General features: G+C 37.7%; 1 protein-coding gene across 7 annotated transcripts in view; it reads right to left on the reverse strand.

The window, feature by feature from the left end:
- Window positions 1–4,633: 4,633 nt before the first annotated feature.
- Window positions 4,634–16,978, reverse strand: part of bves (popeye domain cAMP effector bves) — a 28,149-nt gene continuing 15,804 nt past the window's right edge. For 4 of the 7 annotated variants that reach the window (XM_017081450.4, XM_070997532.1, XM_017081449.4 and 1 more), the window contains exons 3-7: window positions 11,053–11,210; window positions 10,880–10,982; window positions 10,651–10,800; window positions 10,424–10,565; window positions 7,926–9,827 (exon numbers count right to left, since the gene is read on the reverse strand). In XM_017081450.4, coding sequence (XP_016936939.2) covers window positions 9,697–9,827; window positions 10,424–10,565; window positions 10,651–10,800; window positions 10,880–10,982; window positions 11,053–11,210 — 684 coding nt within the window. In that variant the 3' untranslated portion in view covers window positions 7,926–9,696. Of the gene's footprint in view, window positions 6,156–6,841; window positions 6,875–7,925; window positions 9,828–10,423; window positions 10,566–10,650; window positions 10,801–10,879; window positions 10,983–11,052; window positions 11,211–16,978 lie in introns of those variants that run through there. The other 3 variants (XM_017081452.4, XM_017081453.4, XM_017081451.4) reach the window with 3 other exon arrangements.

Here is a 16,978-nt window from a genome sequence, read left to right on the forward strand (position 1 = left end):
AATTAAATCTCGTTCTGGCAGCAAACAAAGATGTGCTAATTTAATGCCAACAAGTTGTTGGACGCGCCTTTAATTTGCCATAGAATTAAGCCCCCTTTGCCTCCCTTGCCACCCGTTTCAGCATTTAAATACATAGAGAGCAGAGTTTACAACTTTCGCAAAAGTTTTCATCTAAATGCGCTGCAAATGTTGGCAACACTTTTCCCGTTTTCCTTTATTTTACCCTATTTTTTTAGAGCACGAGAGGACTAACAAAATGTTCGTTGTTTTTTGTTTGTTTTCTGCCTTTTGGCAGTTTACTTTGGCCTTTTTTACCAGTTTATTTTATTATTTTTTTTATTAATTTTTTTGTTGTTTTGTGAGTAGCACTTTGTTGCTGTTGCAACTATCAAATGTTTGCCAATGCACACAGACACAGACGCGGCCGTGTTGTTAGTGTTGTTAGTGTTGCTGGCGATATGTAAATGCCCTAGTGCGTGTGTGTTTGTGGACTTTAAGGACGACCATCGCATGTGTGTGTTGCTAATTTTATTCAGTTGTATGCGTATATATCGCTGTTGTCTTCCTTAATTTTTGCCTGGATTTTCCCACTTTTTTTACTTGCAAAAAAAACCAAAGAACTTAAAAGATATATTTTGCAGCGCACAGAAAAATATATTTTTGTTCAAAGCTGCTAATTTTTCAATCTCTCGGTAAAATACATTAATTAAATCGGGTTGATTAAACCATTAAATATTTAATTACAAAAATATCTGGGAGCTTTAAGCTACTACTATCTATTTTGTGGTAGATTTAAAAATAATAATCGCATTAATAATTTATTTTTAAGACTTTTTGGTGCTTTAAGCTACTTATGTGCATTTGTTTATTGTAAATCAAACACACATAATGCAGAAAATGTCAAGTAAATCGTAAATTATTAAATAGGAAAAAAACAAATGGCGCTGTGAGGTACTAAAAAGGCTGCCAAATGCTGCAGTCGCAATGCAAATAATTGGTGCTGCTGCAATTTTGTTAATTCGATACAGTTGTGGGAATTCAATTTGATTGAATTCGTGTACAAATGCATTCAGTGTTTTCAAAATGCAATGTGTTTCGTGTTGCATTTATGACCTTTTCGATCTGACCTATTGCTGTTGGTGTTGCTGTTGCGAGGCCCTCGTGTTGCTCGTTGCTAGTTGCAAGTTTGTGGGCCCAGCTTCTTGCCACCCTTGGCTGCGGTGGCCCTTTTTTCGAGCGACCAAAAATACATTGTTTGCGAAAGTAGACCTCCAAATCCATTTTGGCCAACATCAACAGCCGACAAGGCCAAGGCAAAACTTTGCGCACTCCAGTATTTACTTTCGCAACAAGACGGGTTTTTATTCGGTCCGTGTGGCATAAGATTCATATTGCTGCTTTAAAACTGTCCGCTTTTCGGACTTCTCGGATTCTTCCCGACACTTTGTCAGCTTCGATTTGTTGCCGTTGCCATTGGCATTTCGGAAATATTGATTAAATGCACCAAAGACCCAAAGATATCTAGCATAGTGACACACATATACCGCAGGGACGGATTTGTTGCTGTTGTGCTGACTGATTAGCGCCTCTGCGATGTTGCTGTTGTCGCTGGTGTTGCTGCTGTCGCTACTGCTGTTGCTACTGTCGCTGCTGCTGCTGTTGCTGTTGCTCTGGAAATTGATGAGCAATTAAGGTTATTGACCAACCGCTTGGCGAAGGGTTGCTGCCTTCCAGGGGTCGGGGCGCAACGCTTCGCTGCCTTCCCGACTGACCCAATCACATATATACGAGTACATATAGTGTGTGGCTCAGCACAGCGAATAATACTTTCTAATTCACAAAAACCATATTTAAAATGTTTAGCATCAAAGGATTATGTTCTTGTCTTAAGCAGAATTATTGCACCGAGAACTAAAATTTCTAAATCTGTTGAGATTTATAAAAATTGTAAATTCAAAAATTTTATTCATATCTTAAAGGTTTAATTTTTTTAGAACCTGTATTTATTTATTTTTATCTGTTAGTATATAATATACGTTAATTTAAAATTTTCTTTAAAAAGCAATACACATATAATATTAAGAAAACAAACAACTGTTTAAGGAAAAGTAAAATATTGAGTAATTGAGAAGTTTGCTTTATCAGTATTTTTAAGTATTTGTATAGCACTTTTTTAAAAATAAAAATTGACAGCACTAATTAGGTATCAGAAAAAGATACTTTTGAGGAGGAAAATTTGGAATATTAAGCCATTTAAGTTAATATAAATAGCTGAGTTGTTGCCTTTTCAATTACTTTTCTCCATTTTATTTAAAAAATTTTTTAGCAAACAATATCAGGTAAAAAGCACTCTTATAAGCAACGATTTCAAATCCCCAAGAAGCTGCCATTATTTTGCTCAGTGCAAACATAGTAGCAGATCCATCGAAGCGACAACAATGCCGACAGCCAGCCGAGGAGCAGCCATAACCAGACCACTTGCTCATCCTGCGCCGGATGGGAAGCGTCAAACGGAAACGGAAGCAATTGACTGAGTGACAGGTCCTCCGCCCACTCCGCCCACTGCGCCCCCTCCACCGAAAAACCCCGCCCCTGAAATCACCACCGACACCCTGATTAACATTAACTGATTTAAGGTGAACGACTAACCTAAATCCGCAGCAACTCAACTCCGGTGGCAACAGAGCCGCAACTTCAGGCGCAAGTGGAGCGGAAGGAGAATGTGGCCAACAAACGAAATGAGCAAAGGACCTGCAATTAATTTTGCACATGCACTTGCCACGCCCACTTTCATCGCATCCCAGCCCCCATTCCCGGACTGCTCCCATAAATTAAGTCAACAAAATTGAGCATTTAATTGTCGATGCACAATCCAATAAAAAGGTACCTGCGGTCGTCAAAAGGGAAGCGATTTATTTGATTTGCCCTTCGTTAAAAATATGGAAAAATCCAATTCCATGGCAAATAATACGGGGTGATACAAAAAATGAGTCAATATTGGCCCGACTTCAGGACTCAATCATTCTACCGTATTTTCCATTAAATAAGACCGCAACACATGCAGGTGTACAGTGCAACTTGTCGATACGCGAAAGGTCTTCTAAGATATAATATTATTTAATAATATATATATTAAAACGAAGTATTGTCCTTTTAATATATAACAATAAAAAATTCCTCAAGAAAACCTTAGTTTCATTGAAAAATAAATTTTAGTTCCTCTTACAGAGGTCGTACTGTAGTATTTACACACCCCAGGACACGTGACCAGGCTCTGAGTTAAAAATAAAGCATAGACCTGTTAATCTGGGATTAAGTCCACCTGTTTGTGGTCCAAATATACACTCACGCACACAGAACTTCGCTTTGAAGTCCCGCTTAGTTAATTAACCCACGGCCCCCTAAATATGCAACAGTTTTCCACGCAGCCTGCAATTGACGACTTCTTGTCTGAGTGACACGCGTAATTAAAGTTCGCAGCGAAAATTCCATGGAACAGGAACTTCTCCACCCACACAAGTCGCCCTCAGAAGGTGGAAATCTGAGCAAAGTTAGGAAGGGTCGAAAGGTTGTGGTTCACAATTTGAATACATGCATAAATACCGTGAAGAGCCCTCAATGGCACTGAGAAAAATAACAGCAATGAACATAATAAAACCATTAAGATTAGGATGTTATCCAAATAAACATAAGATAAATAGTATAAATTTGAAATATATACCATATGAATATATATATGTCGGTCCATTTTTATTTAAAAAAAAAAGTTATTAATTTAAGGACTGAAAATATTAAAATAATTAGGATTTTTTTATATTAAATGCAAATAAATATTGTAGGGGAAAATACATTTCATTTTGTTTCCACTCAAAAAAATATTGTTTTAAAACTTTAAAAATTGAAAATATGTTAAAGTATTCAAGATTTTATTAGCACACTTTTACTCTTACAAAATAAAAAAGGTTTTTGAAAGATCTTTTAAATCAAATATCCCACTTAAAATTATATATTTGATTCGTATTTTTCCTTAGTGAGATAGTAATAGAACCCCTTGGCATCGCAGACAGTAGAAAAAACCGCATCAAATATTAAAAATGTCGTTTGGCCAACTTTGCGAGAGTTTTGGCCTGGCCCGCGGCCGGCGAACTGGCAAACTAGCGAGCCGGCCAACTGGACATTGTCCTTGCTGTTGGCCAAAAGTTGGGTCCGGATCTGTGGCCACTTGCATGCATTAATTGCAGTCCCTTCTCCAACTGTTATGCACCCAAGGCTGAAACTTAATATTCCGAATGCTCAGACCAGCACTGTCTATTTTCAGCCCGGGGAAACCTTGGTGGTCTTGATGGTCGGCAATCCCTACAACAGAGCGCTTAATTAACTCAATTTGTGCCATATCGTTTCTTACGATACCCATATGTAGAGTACTCTATGAAAAAACAAATAGATTACGTTTTGTTTGAGTTTTCCTTTAAGGGATTAAAAAGATGGAACGCCATAGTCGAATGCCCTACCTTTTTGGAAAACATTATCTATAAAAATATGAAAATTTAAAAAAATGAAAAATATAATAATTTTATATTCTGCATCTCAGACTTTTATCATATCCCCTGTTTGTTATTCCTTAGTAATACCATTTTATAGTTAAATCATGTCATGTTTACTTTATTTTTAATTATGCTCAAAGGTACGATATACATTGAACTATTTGTTTTGGTTTGGTTTAGTTCGGTTTGGTTGGTATGCAGTTTTGTGTATGCTCTATGTGGATTTCGGGATCTGTTATTTTCTAACCTTTAACTTACATGAGACAAACGTTGGGATCGATACAATACAATGCGTTGCAATTTAAGGGTAGTTCTGTGGGCGTGAAACCAAATTCCTGCTCTACGCATAATGGCAATGGTTCAAATGAGTGGGTCGGAAATATCAAAATATCAGCTTGAAACCTCCATGGGCGGGGGCTGAGGGGGGTTGTTAGCTGGTAGTGTACAATATTTTGCATTTAATTAGAACTTTTTTTGCCTGCTCTCATTTATATGTATTCTTCTTGTTTGTTGGTTGTGTTATTTTATACCTAACTAATGTTCATGGTTCAACAATATTAATTTTTCGGGCTTTCGTATTTTTCAACATGTGATTGATGAACTTGCATAAATTCAGGCAAATAATTACAACTGAACTCTGAATTTGACCAACTTTTTGGTTTAAAATCATTTGACAGAAAGTGGTTAATAATTGAGGTGTCTATTTAGGCGGGAACTGTATGTTAAAATTGTAATGATTGCTAAGGGTTTTAAGGGCTCAATCAACGATGGAACATGGAATGTTTTCTTGCTTTGCATCTAGCGGGGAGTAGCCACAAACATATTTTTCGTTAACTACTCATATATATTCATGTACATATCGTGTTTTTATATCTGTATATTGCACACTCAACGATTTGGTTTTTTCATATTTCTTTTAGTTTATAATCTCTTAACTTTAGGGTAATAAAAAAATACATTTTTCTCCATTTAATTAATAAACATTTCATTTCAGTTGTTCTCCTTCTAATTCTCGATTGTGTTTGTCATTCGTCTAATCCGTAGTTATAGCGTAATACAATTTGCAACTAGACTAGTTTTAATTAATATATAATTTGTGTATACATATATATTTTCATTCTCTTTTTTAAAGGGGTATTCTTCTCGTGGTGGCTTCAAAAAATATTTAATTCCTTTAGGATTTATTCGTTTTGGCTAATTGTTAAAAAAAATTACTATTAAAATTTGTGTAAGCCGAATGAAACACCTAACAACAATTTTGGCTATATAAATGACTTTATAATTGTTTTGGTTTAAGGTACAAATAAAATTTCCGTACAGGATAACCTTAAGTAATTTTCACGACTACAAGAGAAGAATACCCGTGATCGAATTGTTACCTTCTCCATATAGTATATATAAATAATTCTGTATAACGACTCATGGTATTTGGGTTCCTTAGATCCTCTCTGTTGGATTTCCGCAACTTCCGTTCCTCAGTATTGCCTAAAATATACATCTAATAATACTCAAAAACACAAGTCTAAACATTTCGTATCGATCGCTCTCAAACGGCCGTTTCATGGTCCGTCTCATCGATTCTCCCAAGGCGCCAAGAGTTAGGATCCCCAGCTGAAAGGTACAGAGAGAGAAAAGGGAAGAAAAAGAAAAGAAAACATTTATAGGTACTTCATTTAAAGAACCCAAGGTAGAAAAGTGAAGAGGCGAAGGCTAAAATTCCCAAATTTACCAAACACTTTATAAATACATTTTGCTCATTAAGTTTGACTTAAATCCAAAACAATTACAGTTAAAAAGTTTTGCATGCACAAATCTAAAAGCAGGCACACGAACGGTCACACTACAGAAATTTGAACACCGACTGAGAGAGAGATAGCTGGTTTAACACAGAAAGAGACGGGAACACACACAGGCTAGCATACATACGCGGTGGACTGCTGTTGTTGTTTCTAGACCCTTGCAGAGGGAATGGGGAGATTTTGGATGGTATAACTGGATGGAATCGGACTTATCTCTCAGTTAAAAAAAAATGTTCTATTAAGATGGGGCTTGTATCTTCAAAATTCTAAATGAGGGCATCACAAAAATCTCTAAGAAATGTACATAAAAAAAGAATTCTTCGATCGTATGATTTTTTCATAATGCATATTTTACTGCATGCCTTTCCCCGGAAATATAACACCTTAATCGGACCATTAGTTTCAAATAATTTATATTTAGCAATCGGTCTGCAAGGGCATTTGAGGTTTCGGTTCCCGAAACGTAAGATCCATTTCCTTATAGCACTTTAAACTTACCGCAATCATAATACTTCGATATCCTGGGCAGGGCTGTTTTCGTGGTGGTAGTTGTTGTTGGTTTTGATTGATGGTGTTGTTGTTGTAGTTTTGTTGTTGATTAACGTTTGTGATGGAGTTTTGGTTTGGAACGTTTACGTTAGACATACAACAAAATTATAGTCACCGAAAAAATAGAAAATCAAATACATAAATTTCATCACAAATCAAACATACATAGATATAAACTGGTTGTTGTTGATAGTGAAAAATCAGTAGAAGAACGTGGTTAGCATAAAAGGGGGCGAGTGAGAAATCAGGCACATATATTTATATGAAACAGGGTGTGTGGAACAGGGGTACTATCAAATCGATTTGGTGATAACGCTATCACGTGATTAAATATTTCACTAAGTATATACTCTTCCGAAAATAGATCCATAACGCTTGACATCTAATTGGAATCGAGCGCTATTTCCAGAACCTCTAATCAAGTAGAAAGTATTTTTAGGTTCCAAGTATACTTTCGCGTGTCGATCGCCGGTGATAATAAAATGAAGTGACATGCCCACAACAAAATGCGAAATTATTTGAATAAATAAATAATTTGAAAATAAAACTTCGGTCTTCGAATTAAAAGGTTCTACTACCCGCATTTAGTTTTCCATTTAAAAGTTACGTCCTTAATGCAATTCGATTCACTTTTCCATACAACACCACTAAATAGGTACTGTAAGTGGGCGGATATGATGGGGCAGGTGGGCGTGGCATATGCGTACTGTTGTCGGCTGCCCTTTGTGTGTAAGCTTATGGGCATGCTGCTATTTTGTTTTCCATTTTTTAAGATTGTTTGCCAAGCCGACTGATGGATGCATGCCCTGCACAAAACTTCACCCTATTCAGACGATAGACGATCGCAGTCAACACGCGGCGATCGCGACAACAACCAAATTGTTTAATTAAATAGCAAATATTGTTTGCGAATTAGAATAAAAAACATATCAATGCCATTAATGATGTCAAACGGCCGAGCGCGTGCCTGTGCCAACAACGCTCTTGGAAACAAAACTCGGCTGCGGATCGATTAGTGGATCAATACTGCATCTTGATATTATAATGTTTTTTTATTAGCTTTCGTTTTTGGCTTGTTTACATTCACATTGATTCCTTTTCGTTTATTACACTTTCTTGGGGAGTCTTGGATTAGGGGGTTCTCGGATTTACGGGCAATTCGGGGTTATGTACAGCAAATATATATATATTTTGTAGCGTATGTACAACAACTTAGACTATGTATTGCTTAACATTATCAAATATTATTCGGTATTAATTCTAATTAGTTTTCACGCTTTCTTTAAGCTCAATTTGTATGCAAATCAATCAACGAAAAAAATAACGTATGCATATAGGAGTACAAAAAAATAATAATGTGTTAATGGAACATATAGAGACTTGATGGATGTGCCAGCACAGTAAATTTCCATTAAATGCCAAGCGGTATCAAATCAATTTAATCGAATAAAGCGATGAAAACTTTTGGGCCAGCGGAAAAGTTCATTTATCACCTGTCGCTAGACCGATCGATCGTGAGATCTTGAATCGGTAATTGAAACTGAAGTACTGTTGATCGAACCAGTTTGCCTGTTATTCATTACGATCGCAATCGTGTCAAAGAACTTGTAAATTTGAAGTTTTTTTGTTACAAATTTGTGATTAAATAATAATAGTTAATAACAATAAATGACAGTATTGCAGATTTTTATGATCAATAGATCCATAAATTGTCCTTTTATAATATAACCAAAACTATTCCGTTTCAACTTTAATCATTTTTATAAAAATAACTTGTATGATATATCATATAATACTATTTTCAATCCAAATCAAAACCACAATCAATTAATTTAAGGTCTAAGCCTTGGTTGGCTGTCTGATCGTGTTCAATTCAAAAGCCCACTCAAAATGAAACTAATTTATGAGCAATCAAGTCTCTTGTCTGACTACAACTCAACATCCAACCATGATCAGTCAAAATAAATTACAATTTGTACAACTGGTTTGACTACAGCTAACGATAGTTTTTGCTAAGGATAATGAACAGTGTTGCCATGATTTCTACTATTTTTTTCGCTTGTATATTTTTTTGTGGGACACAAACTATTTTTAATTAGCAGAGAAATATGGGTTTATAAAGTTTTTTAGGGTTGCCAGGTAGAATTACAAAGCGAACAGAAATTTGTTGGTTATTACAATGCTAACACGTTACTAGGGTTCTCCTTCAATATTTGGTTTTGTTATAAAATATTTTTAGTAGCTCAATATTAGTTGAAATAAGGGACTTTTAATTAGGTTTTTTGTGGGTTGTCAATGGTCCTTGACCTGGCAACACTGATTTTCAGAACATTTCCGCTGGGTTGCAAAGTTTATGTTTCCCAAGACTTAAGGCTTACACAAAAACTCAAGTGTCTGACTGTTTGCTGGGCTTCGTGGGGTGATACAAAGTTGTCTATTAGAACGATTAGATGCGTTAGATGTTTGTTTAGCTAGTGCTAGTTGCTATGCTAGGTATGAGATGATTATATATGTATGATGGGATTCAAGATGCGGATTTAGATGGATAGATTCCAGATTTCTTCGGCATATCTTTTCTGATGATCGTGATGTTGATGTTGCTGTTGCTGTTGTGGTTGTCGTAGCTGCTGCATGTGATTGATGGCTGACTGATGACTGATGATTGTTTGCTTGTGTGGGTGGTGGTGGTGTTGTTGTTGTTGTTCATATTGTTGTGCAGGTCAAAGGTGGAGGGACGGAGGAGTGCTCTGATTTCTGTTCGTGGCAAGTTGGACAGCAGCAGCAGCGGGGGCGATTGCATAATTTCAGATTGCACTTTGCACGATGTTGTTGGCGCTTGTTGTTGCTTCTTGTACGGGTTGTTGTTGTTGTTCTAGTTGTTGCAGTAGTTGTTGTTGTTGTTTGTACGTGCGACCAAGTAAAGGAACATGCTCTTCTAAAATTAGAGTTTTGGCGTAGAAAAAGTAAAAAGAAAACAAAACCAAAAATCAAAAATGCACAGAAAATACACAAAAGAAATATACAAAAAACAGAAATAATCACAAATTAAACTATATTACGGGTTTAATTCAAGTGAGGTTAGGTTTTTAGGCCATGCAGAAAGCGTGCAAACAGAGATAGATATAGAGAGACTCGGGGGAGAGAGACACACAAAGGTCGAAGGTCAAGAAATCAAGAACCCCAAACACCAAGAAAGTTAATGAAAGCGTGGGGAAAGGCTAGCCACAGCAGCGGTCACAGCAATAGTATAGGGAGTATATTTCGAAAAGACTTCAATAAAATATTTTTAAAATATACAAGCCCTTATTTCAAACGTTTGGAATTAAACTATTGCAAAACATGAAAGTAGACAAATAAAAATTGCTATATAGTAGCAAAAAAAAATGTCAATGAATAAATTTCTTCTAACTTCTAAGGGAATACTATAATTTCTTTTCTGTTTTGCTAACCGCCGCCGGGCAAGATTAGGTGGTCAGTGAACAGATAGTTGAGAGAGTAGACCGGGTCAGGGGTCAAGGGCGCCTCACTCACCCTGTAGCTGCCGGTTGATCAGGGCCGTCAGTCCGTGGCCCACATCCACACTCTTCTTTAGTATCAACATGGGCTTGTCCTCCGCATCCTCCGCATAGCCACCCGAGGGCAGGAAGCCATTGCTGGCTATCGATTCGCTCACCTGGAAGCGAAAAAGGTTGTAAAAAGGTTAATGCAAAGTAACAACTACGCTTTTAATTGGTAAAGCAGACAGCACATCCACACACCTGGGTGACCTGCATCAGCTTCTTGACCACATCCCGGCCGAGAATGTGATCGAAGACGGTCTGCAAGAAGGGCTCGGCCATAATTGACAGTTTGAGCTTGTCGCGATGCCAGATCAGCACCCGCGACTCCTCCATGGCCATGATGGAGACCTGTCGTTATAGCAAAACAAATATTCGAATATTAATAAATTAGTGGACGTTTGATCGAAGGACCGAAGTGCACACCCACCTGAAAGTAGTCATCGGTCGAGACGCCAAACCATTCCGGCGAGTCTAGGAACTGATGGGGAAACACAATGTGCAGGGCTCGCTGATGCTGCGACACCACTAATCTGTAAAATAAGGTATATATGCATATCAATCATTCGAAATACGGAAATGAATCTCTTTGGAAACACTTACTTGCCACTCAGCACCAGCGACAGGCTGTCGACCTTGGTAACCTTCTCCTGGGCATAGACCTCCTGGTATTTCAGGGCACGTATCACCTTCATGCAGTTGAGCACCTTCTTGAACTGATGGCGAGTCACGTGCAGGGGCTGGAAAAGTGCCAGGTAAACCTGCAAATTCGACCAATAAAGTGAATGATTATTGTGACAGCTACAGATCAATTAAATATATTTACTTGCATATTAAAGACACTTTTTAAAATGAACTACTTATTATTTGCTTTCATTTCTGGTACATTTATTAAGTATTTACTTGCGTATTTCTTCTTAAAAATCTTTATGCTCCTAAGTTTGTTCGCCCATCCAGAGGATCTATATAAATATTTGCTAACAAATGCATCCTAGTCCTAAACCGGAAAATAAAGCCCATGAATCGTATACCTCATGAGTACTAAGAAAATATTATTTATTCTGTTTAATTCCCATTCGTGTATGTACTTTCCTAACGCTGAAAACTTTCCGCATACTCCCAGTAAAACGCCATTGGGTTCTTCTTGATGGAAACATCAAGTGCCAAGTTTATGCGTGGGTAATTTACAAGTCGGTGTGGCCAATACAAAAAGTGGATGGGTAAATAAACTATACTTCAGAGTAACGGAAACTCCCGAGCCTCTTGGCCAAAAGACTCCCGTGGAGATCAATCGGTTAACAATGTCTGTTGTCAAGTAGATGTTACACTAAACGCTGGACAAACACACAAACAACTGAAATGGGCAAATATTATCGCTGATCGGGAGTGTTAACTGATTTGCATTGCGCCAAGTATAACAAGAGCACGCCCCCTTTTCCCACATGTTTACCTATGCCTATTTGAGGCTGCACCGGGAGAAACTGAAGGTCTTTAAGTACATATATATATCTTAAAAATATATCTATCGATTGTAATTTTAAAAGAATTAAATTAAAAGTTGATTTTAAAAATGATGTAAGTTTAAATTCAGGGTTGATTAAATAAAACTAATATTTGAAATGGAACCCTAAATTGAAAGCTCATAGCCTTGAAAATTAATATTATTAATAAGTCAATTATTATTAATTATTATTATTAAGTCAATTATATAATCTATTTTGGAACTTTTTCTGTCTTACAAATTTGTAAAGTGTATTTACATAGACATAGAAGTTCCATGTGTTCAAGAGGTGGATGAGCTTCAGGCCTGGGGCCAGATTAAAAATGCTGTGACTAGTTTTTTTTTGGCGGGCCACCCTACCCCATTCCCCACCCCCTGGCGAGCCAAAAAGCCCAGACAGTGATCACATGGCCAAAAAGTAAGACTCGTGGTAGCAACAGCAACGGCAAGGCAAAGCTGTTGCCATGCAAAAATATTGTGTGTCTTGCTGACGCAGCCGATGGCCCCCGATCCCTCCCAGCTCCCCAGGGGGCGCCCATGGATCGGGGCAGTAGCAACAGCAACACCAACAGCAGCAACACTTACAACAGCAACATCAGAGGTGATCGCATTGCACACGAGCAACATGAAACGCCAGCAGTTTTCAATTTTCCGCTACCCTAACTTGAAAGTATTTTTGTTTATTTTAAAAGCAAATAATGTTTTTCTTTTCAAATCAAACCTAGTTTGTATATTTTTCTTCGCTCCATATATCATTTTATTTCATTAAGCATATCATCATATCATTATATCATTTAAGCATATGAGTCTAAATATTAATTTTGAAACCCTGTTTTCAAGTATCTAAAATTTAGTCAGAGTCTTACGCTATCGACTTAATACAAAGGACTTTTCTGTTAATCCGAATGAGGTTTGGTTTCGATTGATTTTCTTTGTATATATATTGTTGGTTTTTTTGTGACTGAGGTGACGCGCGGCAATAACATTAAACATTAACGAGCATGGCTAAATAAATAAATAACATAATCAAGAGGTTTGCCCGGGCGACGGACAAATTGTGATCCGGGGCAGGTTTTCGGTGGCGGATCCAGCGGATCCAGCGAATCGTTTCGCTTTGCAACAGTCGCCGGTCGCCAGTCGGTCGTCGGACATTGCCGCGGATTCCCGAGTCACGTAGGCCACTCTCCACAGAGCCACAGAGCCACCGAGCCACTAAAACCACTGAGCCACCAGGCGCAGCTCAGAGAGCCACAAAAAGCATTAAAAATAAAATCGAAATCCACAGAGGCAGTGAGAAGAAAGAGTCACAGCCACATTTACGGATGCACGGAGAAAAATATTGTCATTAAGCTAAATAACCAATGAGCCACTAGTGGACCAGGTATCCTGAAAACAGTCAATATAGATTCAAATTTAGACTACTGGTAAAACTATTCAAAAAAAGTTTTGAAAAAATGTTATATTTTATGTAGCTTTGATAGCTTACAAAAAATAACTACATTTACCAGGTTAATCGGAACTTATTCTATTCTACAGAACATATAGAAATGCAATAACATTCCAACTGGTTTTTAAGATCATTCTTTATGTAGAGCCTATCATAAAATAATGTAGAAAAATAGTCTCTGTGTAGAGCTACAGATACCGCAGATTAGCGGACTCTAGATGATGATGAACTGCCGGCTGGACAGCTTCGCATACATGATGGACTGCCATCGAATGGGAAGCCGGGAACTCGGAACGGGGATGGGGTCGTTATTCCTTTGCTGTGGGAAACAAAGCGCAATTCCGCTGTGCCGCCGCAATTTGCAAATTGAAATCAATGAAAGCGAAAGAATTCCACAAAAAGGTTTACATATATCCAAAACCGAAACAGAGCAATTTGCGAGCGATCGTTGGCCAGAGATAATGCTCCACTCTACTTTGACCAAACTCTGGTTCCGATCGCATCAGATTAATCTAAAGTGATGGCCAACAAAAAATTCACTGGCCCCAAAGCCATGAATAAATTTAACTGGCTCAAGGAAACCCTTCCGCCAAGACGAATTGCTGTTTTAAATTGGCAATTTAAGTTAATAATTTAATTTACCAAGTGTTGTTCAAAAGGATTAAACTAAAGACCCAATTCAATTTTAACAATACACTGATTGGAAAGCTAATATTTGTAAGTAAACTTGTTTTGTGTTATCGAAAGGTTTATTGTATCAAATGAATTAGAGATTTTGGTGTTAGCTAAGAGTTGTTGTAAAATAATTTCCGACTACATGTATGAACATATTTTCTTAAAAAATAACCTAACGACTGAAAAGATTCTTCTGGAATTTTTCGAAATGCCCGTCTTAATCTGCCTCACTCCCAAGAGCATTCTTCGCCAACACACAAACAATACTAAGTATAAATCGCCATCACTCAATTGCGAAGAATTCTCCTGGTGCATGCCACAGATGACGATCGATCCATTGTGGAAGACACTTGTGCGGTTTAATTATCACTGATCGGGTTTAATTATTTCCTTACTCGGTCGATTTTTATTAGCTCTGTTTAATGTCTTTTTCCGCTTCTCATTTGCTCTCAACTGACCTACCCAAATAAGCATGTAGCATATAGATCATAGGGAGAGCGAAGATCGGAAAAGATCGGTGCGAAAAAGCATTCAAGAGACATTGAACCTGTCGTTCTACCTTTGTGATAAGCCCCCCGAAGAGAGATTCTCTTTTAGGTTTTAAGAGAGGGGCCCAGAAAACAACGGCCAGTCGGCAACAGTGGGCCATAAAATAAGTTTTAAAAAAGTCAATGCAAATAAATGTCGATCGGTGCACACGACGGCGTTGTGTGAACTGAGGGAGCTGGTAAACAAAATCGATTGCCGTCAACAACCAACTTGTACTGATAACAAAGCTTAACTGCATCGGAGTTTTAGCTTATCATTGGGAAAATCAGTTGAACTTGTGGTGAAATACCAAAAACGGGCATTTTCATCCCTTTCTGAAATTCAACAATACCATACTTGATTCCTAATAAAGTCCTAGCATCATTAAAGACATTTAACCCAATCGTGATATGGTAATCAACTTACAAAAACCATTATTTCAGTTTATGGTCTTATTATCTCGATATTATAACAAAAATCACACAAAAACTCTTGACAATACAACTTGGAAAAACAAAGTTATGGTAAATATTATTGTTTTCTGCTGCCCTCCAATTTGATTTCATATTATTTTGTCACTTTTAGCGCTAATTAAATTGTCAGTAATCTACGCTTTTCTTTTCCAGGTGATTTAGGTGTCTCATGTGATTCCAGAAAAGGGGGCGGTGGGCGTTTCACCAGACTTAACCCCTATATTTCCGGATCTACTTAGACCGCTCACGTGGACCGGTGCTTTCGTTTTTTACCCATAAAGGGATTACGCCGCGATTCGGACAATGATTGAGTGAAGGCGCGTGGGTGGGTGTGGAAAATGGGGCTGGTTCTGGGGGCGGTGAAGGGTGGGCGGTACGGTGTTTTGTGGAAATGTTGCCCTCTTTTGTTGGATCAATGCCACGACGGACAGCTGATGCTGACGCAGACGTCTTTCATCAGCTCTCTTCAAAGAAAGGAAAGAATGTTTGGTGTGCGTCAGGTGCTAAAAGAAAAAACATCGCCGAGTGTCCCCCGTAATCTAGTGGGGGTTTCCCCTCTCCAATTGCCAGACCCCTTTGGCCTGCCCATCCATTTGTTGGCCCATATGACGCCAAAGCCGGCCGGCACGTCCGCATTTAAGGCAAAATTGAGTGGAATTTGCCACAGCGCCAACTGAGAAATAACAAACCAGACTTGGCCCACGTACCATCCCGTCCATAGAAAAAAAACAGCGAAAACTATAACTAATCGACTGACAAGATTATAACCACAAAGTCCAAATAGTCAACGAAAAATAAGATAAGGCAACTACGAAAAATGACAGAAACTATCTTACGATCTTCAAAAAACGCAACTGCATATTATTTTAATAATATTCCTAATAATAATAACCAAATATAACACGATAAGATAACTAGTAACCCTCTATATTCAAGCTATAGTGGTTTCATTTAATCATATTTGTAAAGTTAAATTACTCTTTATTTTAAAGCTAGCTTTGTTAATATTATTTTCAAAATGGAATTCATCCCATTTTGTATTTTATAGTGTTAACTGCCACAAAGTGTGCCAAAATAATTTATAACGTAGTTAATGTCAACATTCTATGAATAGTTTAACTTAATAGTTATATCATTCACAGGCCCATATATCATATATAACTAACCAATCTAATGATTGATTTACTAGTACGCAGTTCCACTAATTTATTGTCAAAATGATGAATCTATTTGTGGTTATTAAATATAAAATTTGCTAGGAATTTAAATTATAGGCTCTCAAAGAAACCTACTCGACTCAGTAACTTTCATATCATATCATTAAATAAAATGAAATTATTAAAGAGTTGTGCTCTTTTAGGATATATATAAGTACATTCCTTTGTTCATTGACCCATCACCCAATGCCTAGCAACCTTTGATCTTTAAAACATTTTCTCCATTTTTATCGATCGCTGCATTTGCTGGACTGACTGATTGATCGATTTCGAGATTCATTCATTAAAAATATTGCTTATTTTTTTGGGGCCGCCAAATCGCGGAACGTGCGCCACATGACAAGGGGATCTTCTCGAATCGATAAAATGTACATGGAGAGTGCTTTCTATGTACGACTCCTGGTCGATCGCCGATCGATGCCTGCCCACAAACTGCTCATTATCTAATTGCGGTTCCCCAATCCCATTCCCATACGTTTCGTTCTGCTCGGCCGGACGTAGATCTCTCCTCCGATCGAGACGATCGATCGTTTTTGGCCCGTATAAGCCTCCTTATGGTGCATACAAATAATGCCATTAATTCCGCTTTTGGTCACCCAATTTGGCTGGACATCGTGACACTGGTCTTGATTTCTTGCCCACTCATCGTGGCTCTAAAGAATCCAAGGGGTTCGCGGATGTATCGGGG

Source organism: Drosophila suzukii, chromosome X (genome assembly GCF_043229965.1).
Source record: "Drosophila suzukii chromosome X, CBGP_Dsuzu_IsoJpt1.0, whole genome shotgun sequence".
Taxonomy (NCBI): Eukaryota; Metazoa; Arthropoda; class Insecta; order Diptera; family Drosophilidae; genus Drosophila; species Drosophila suzukii.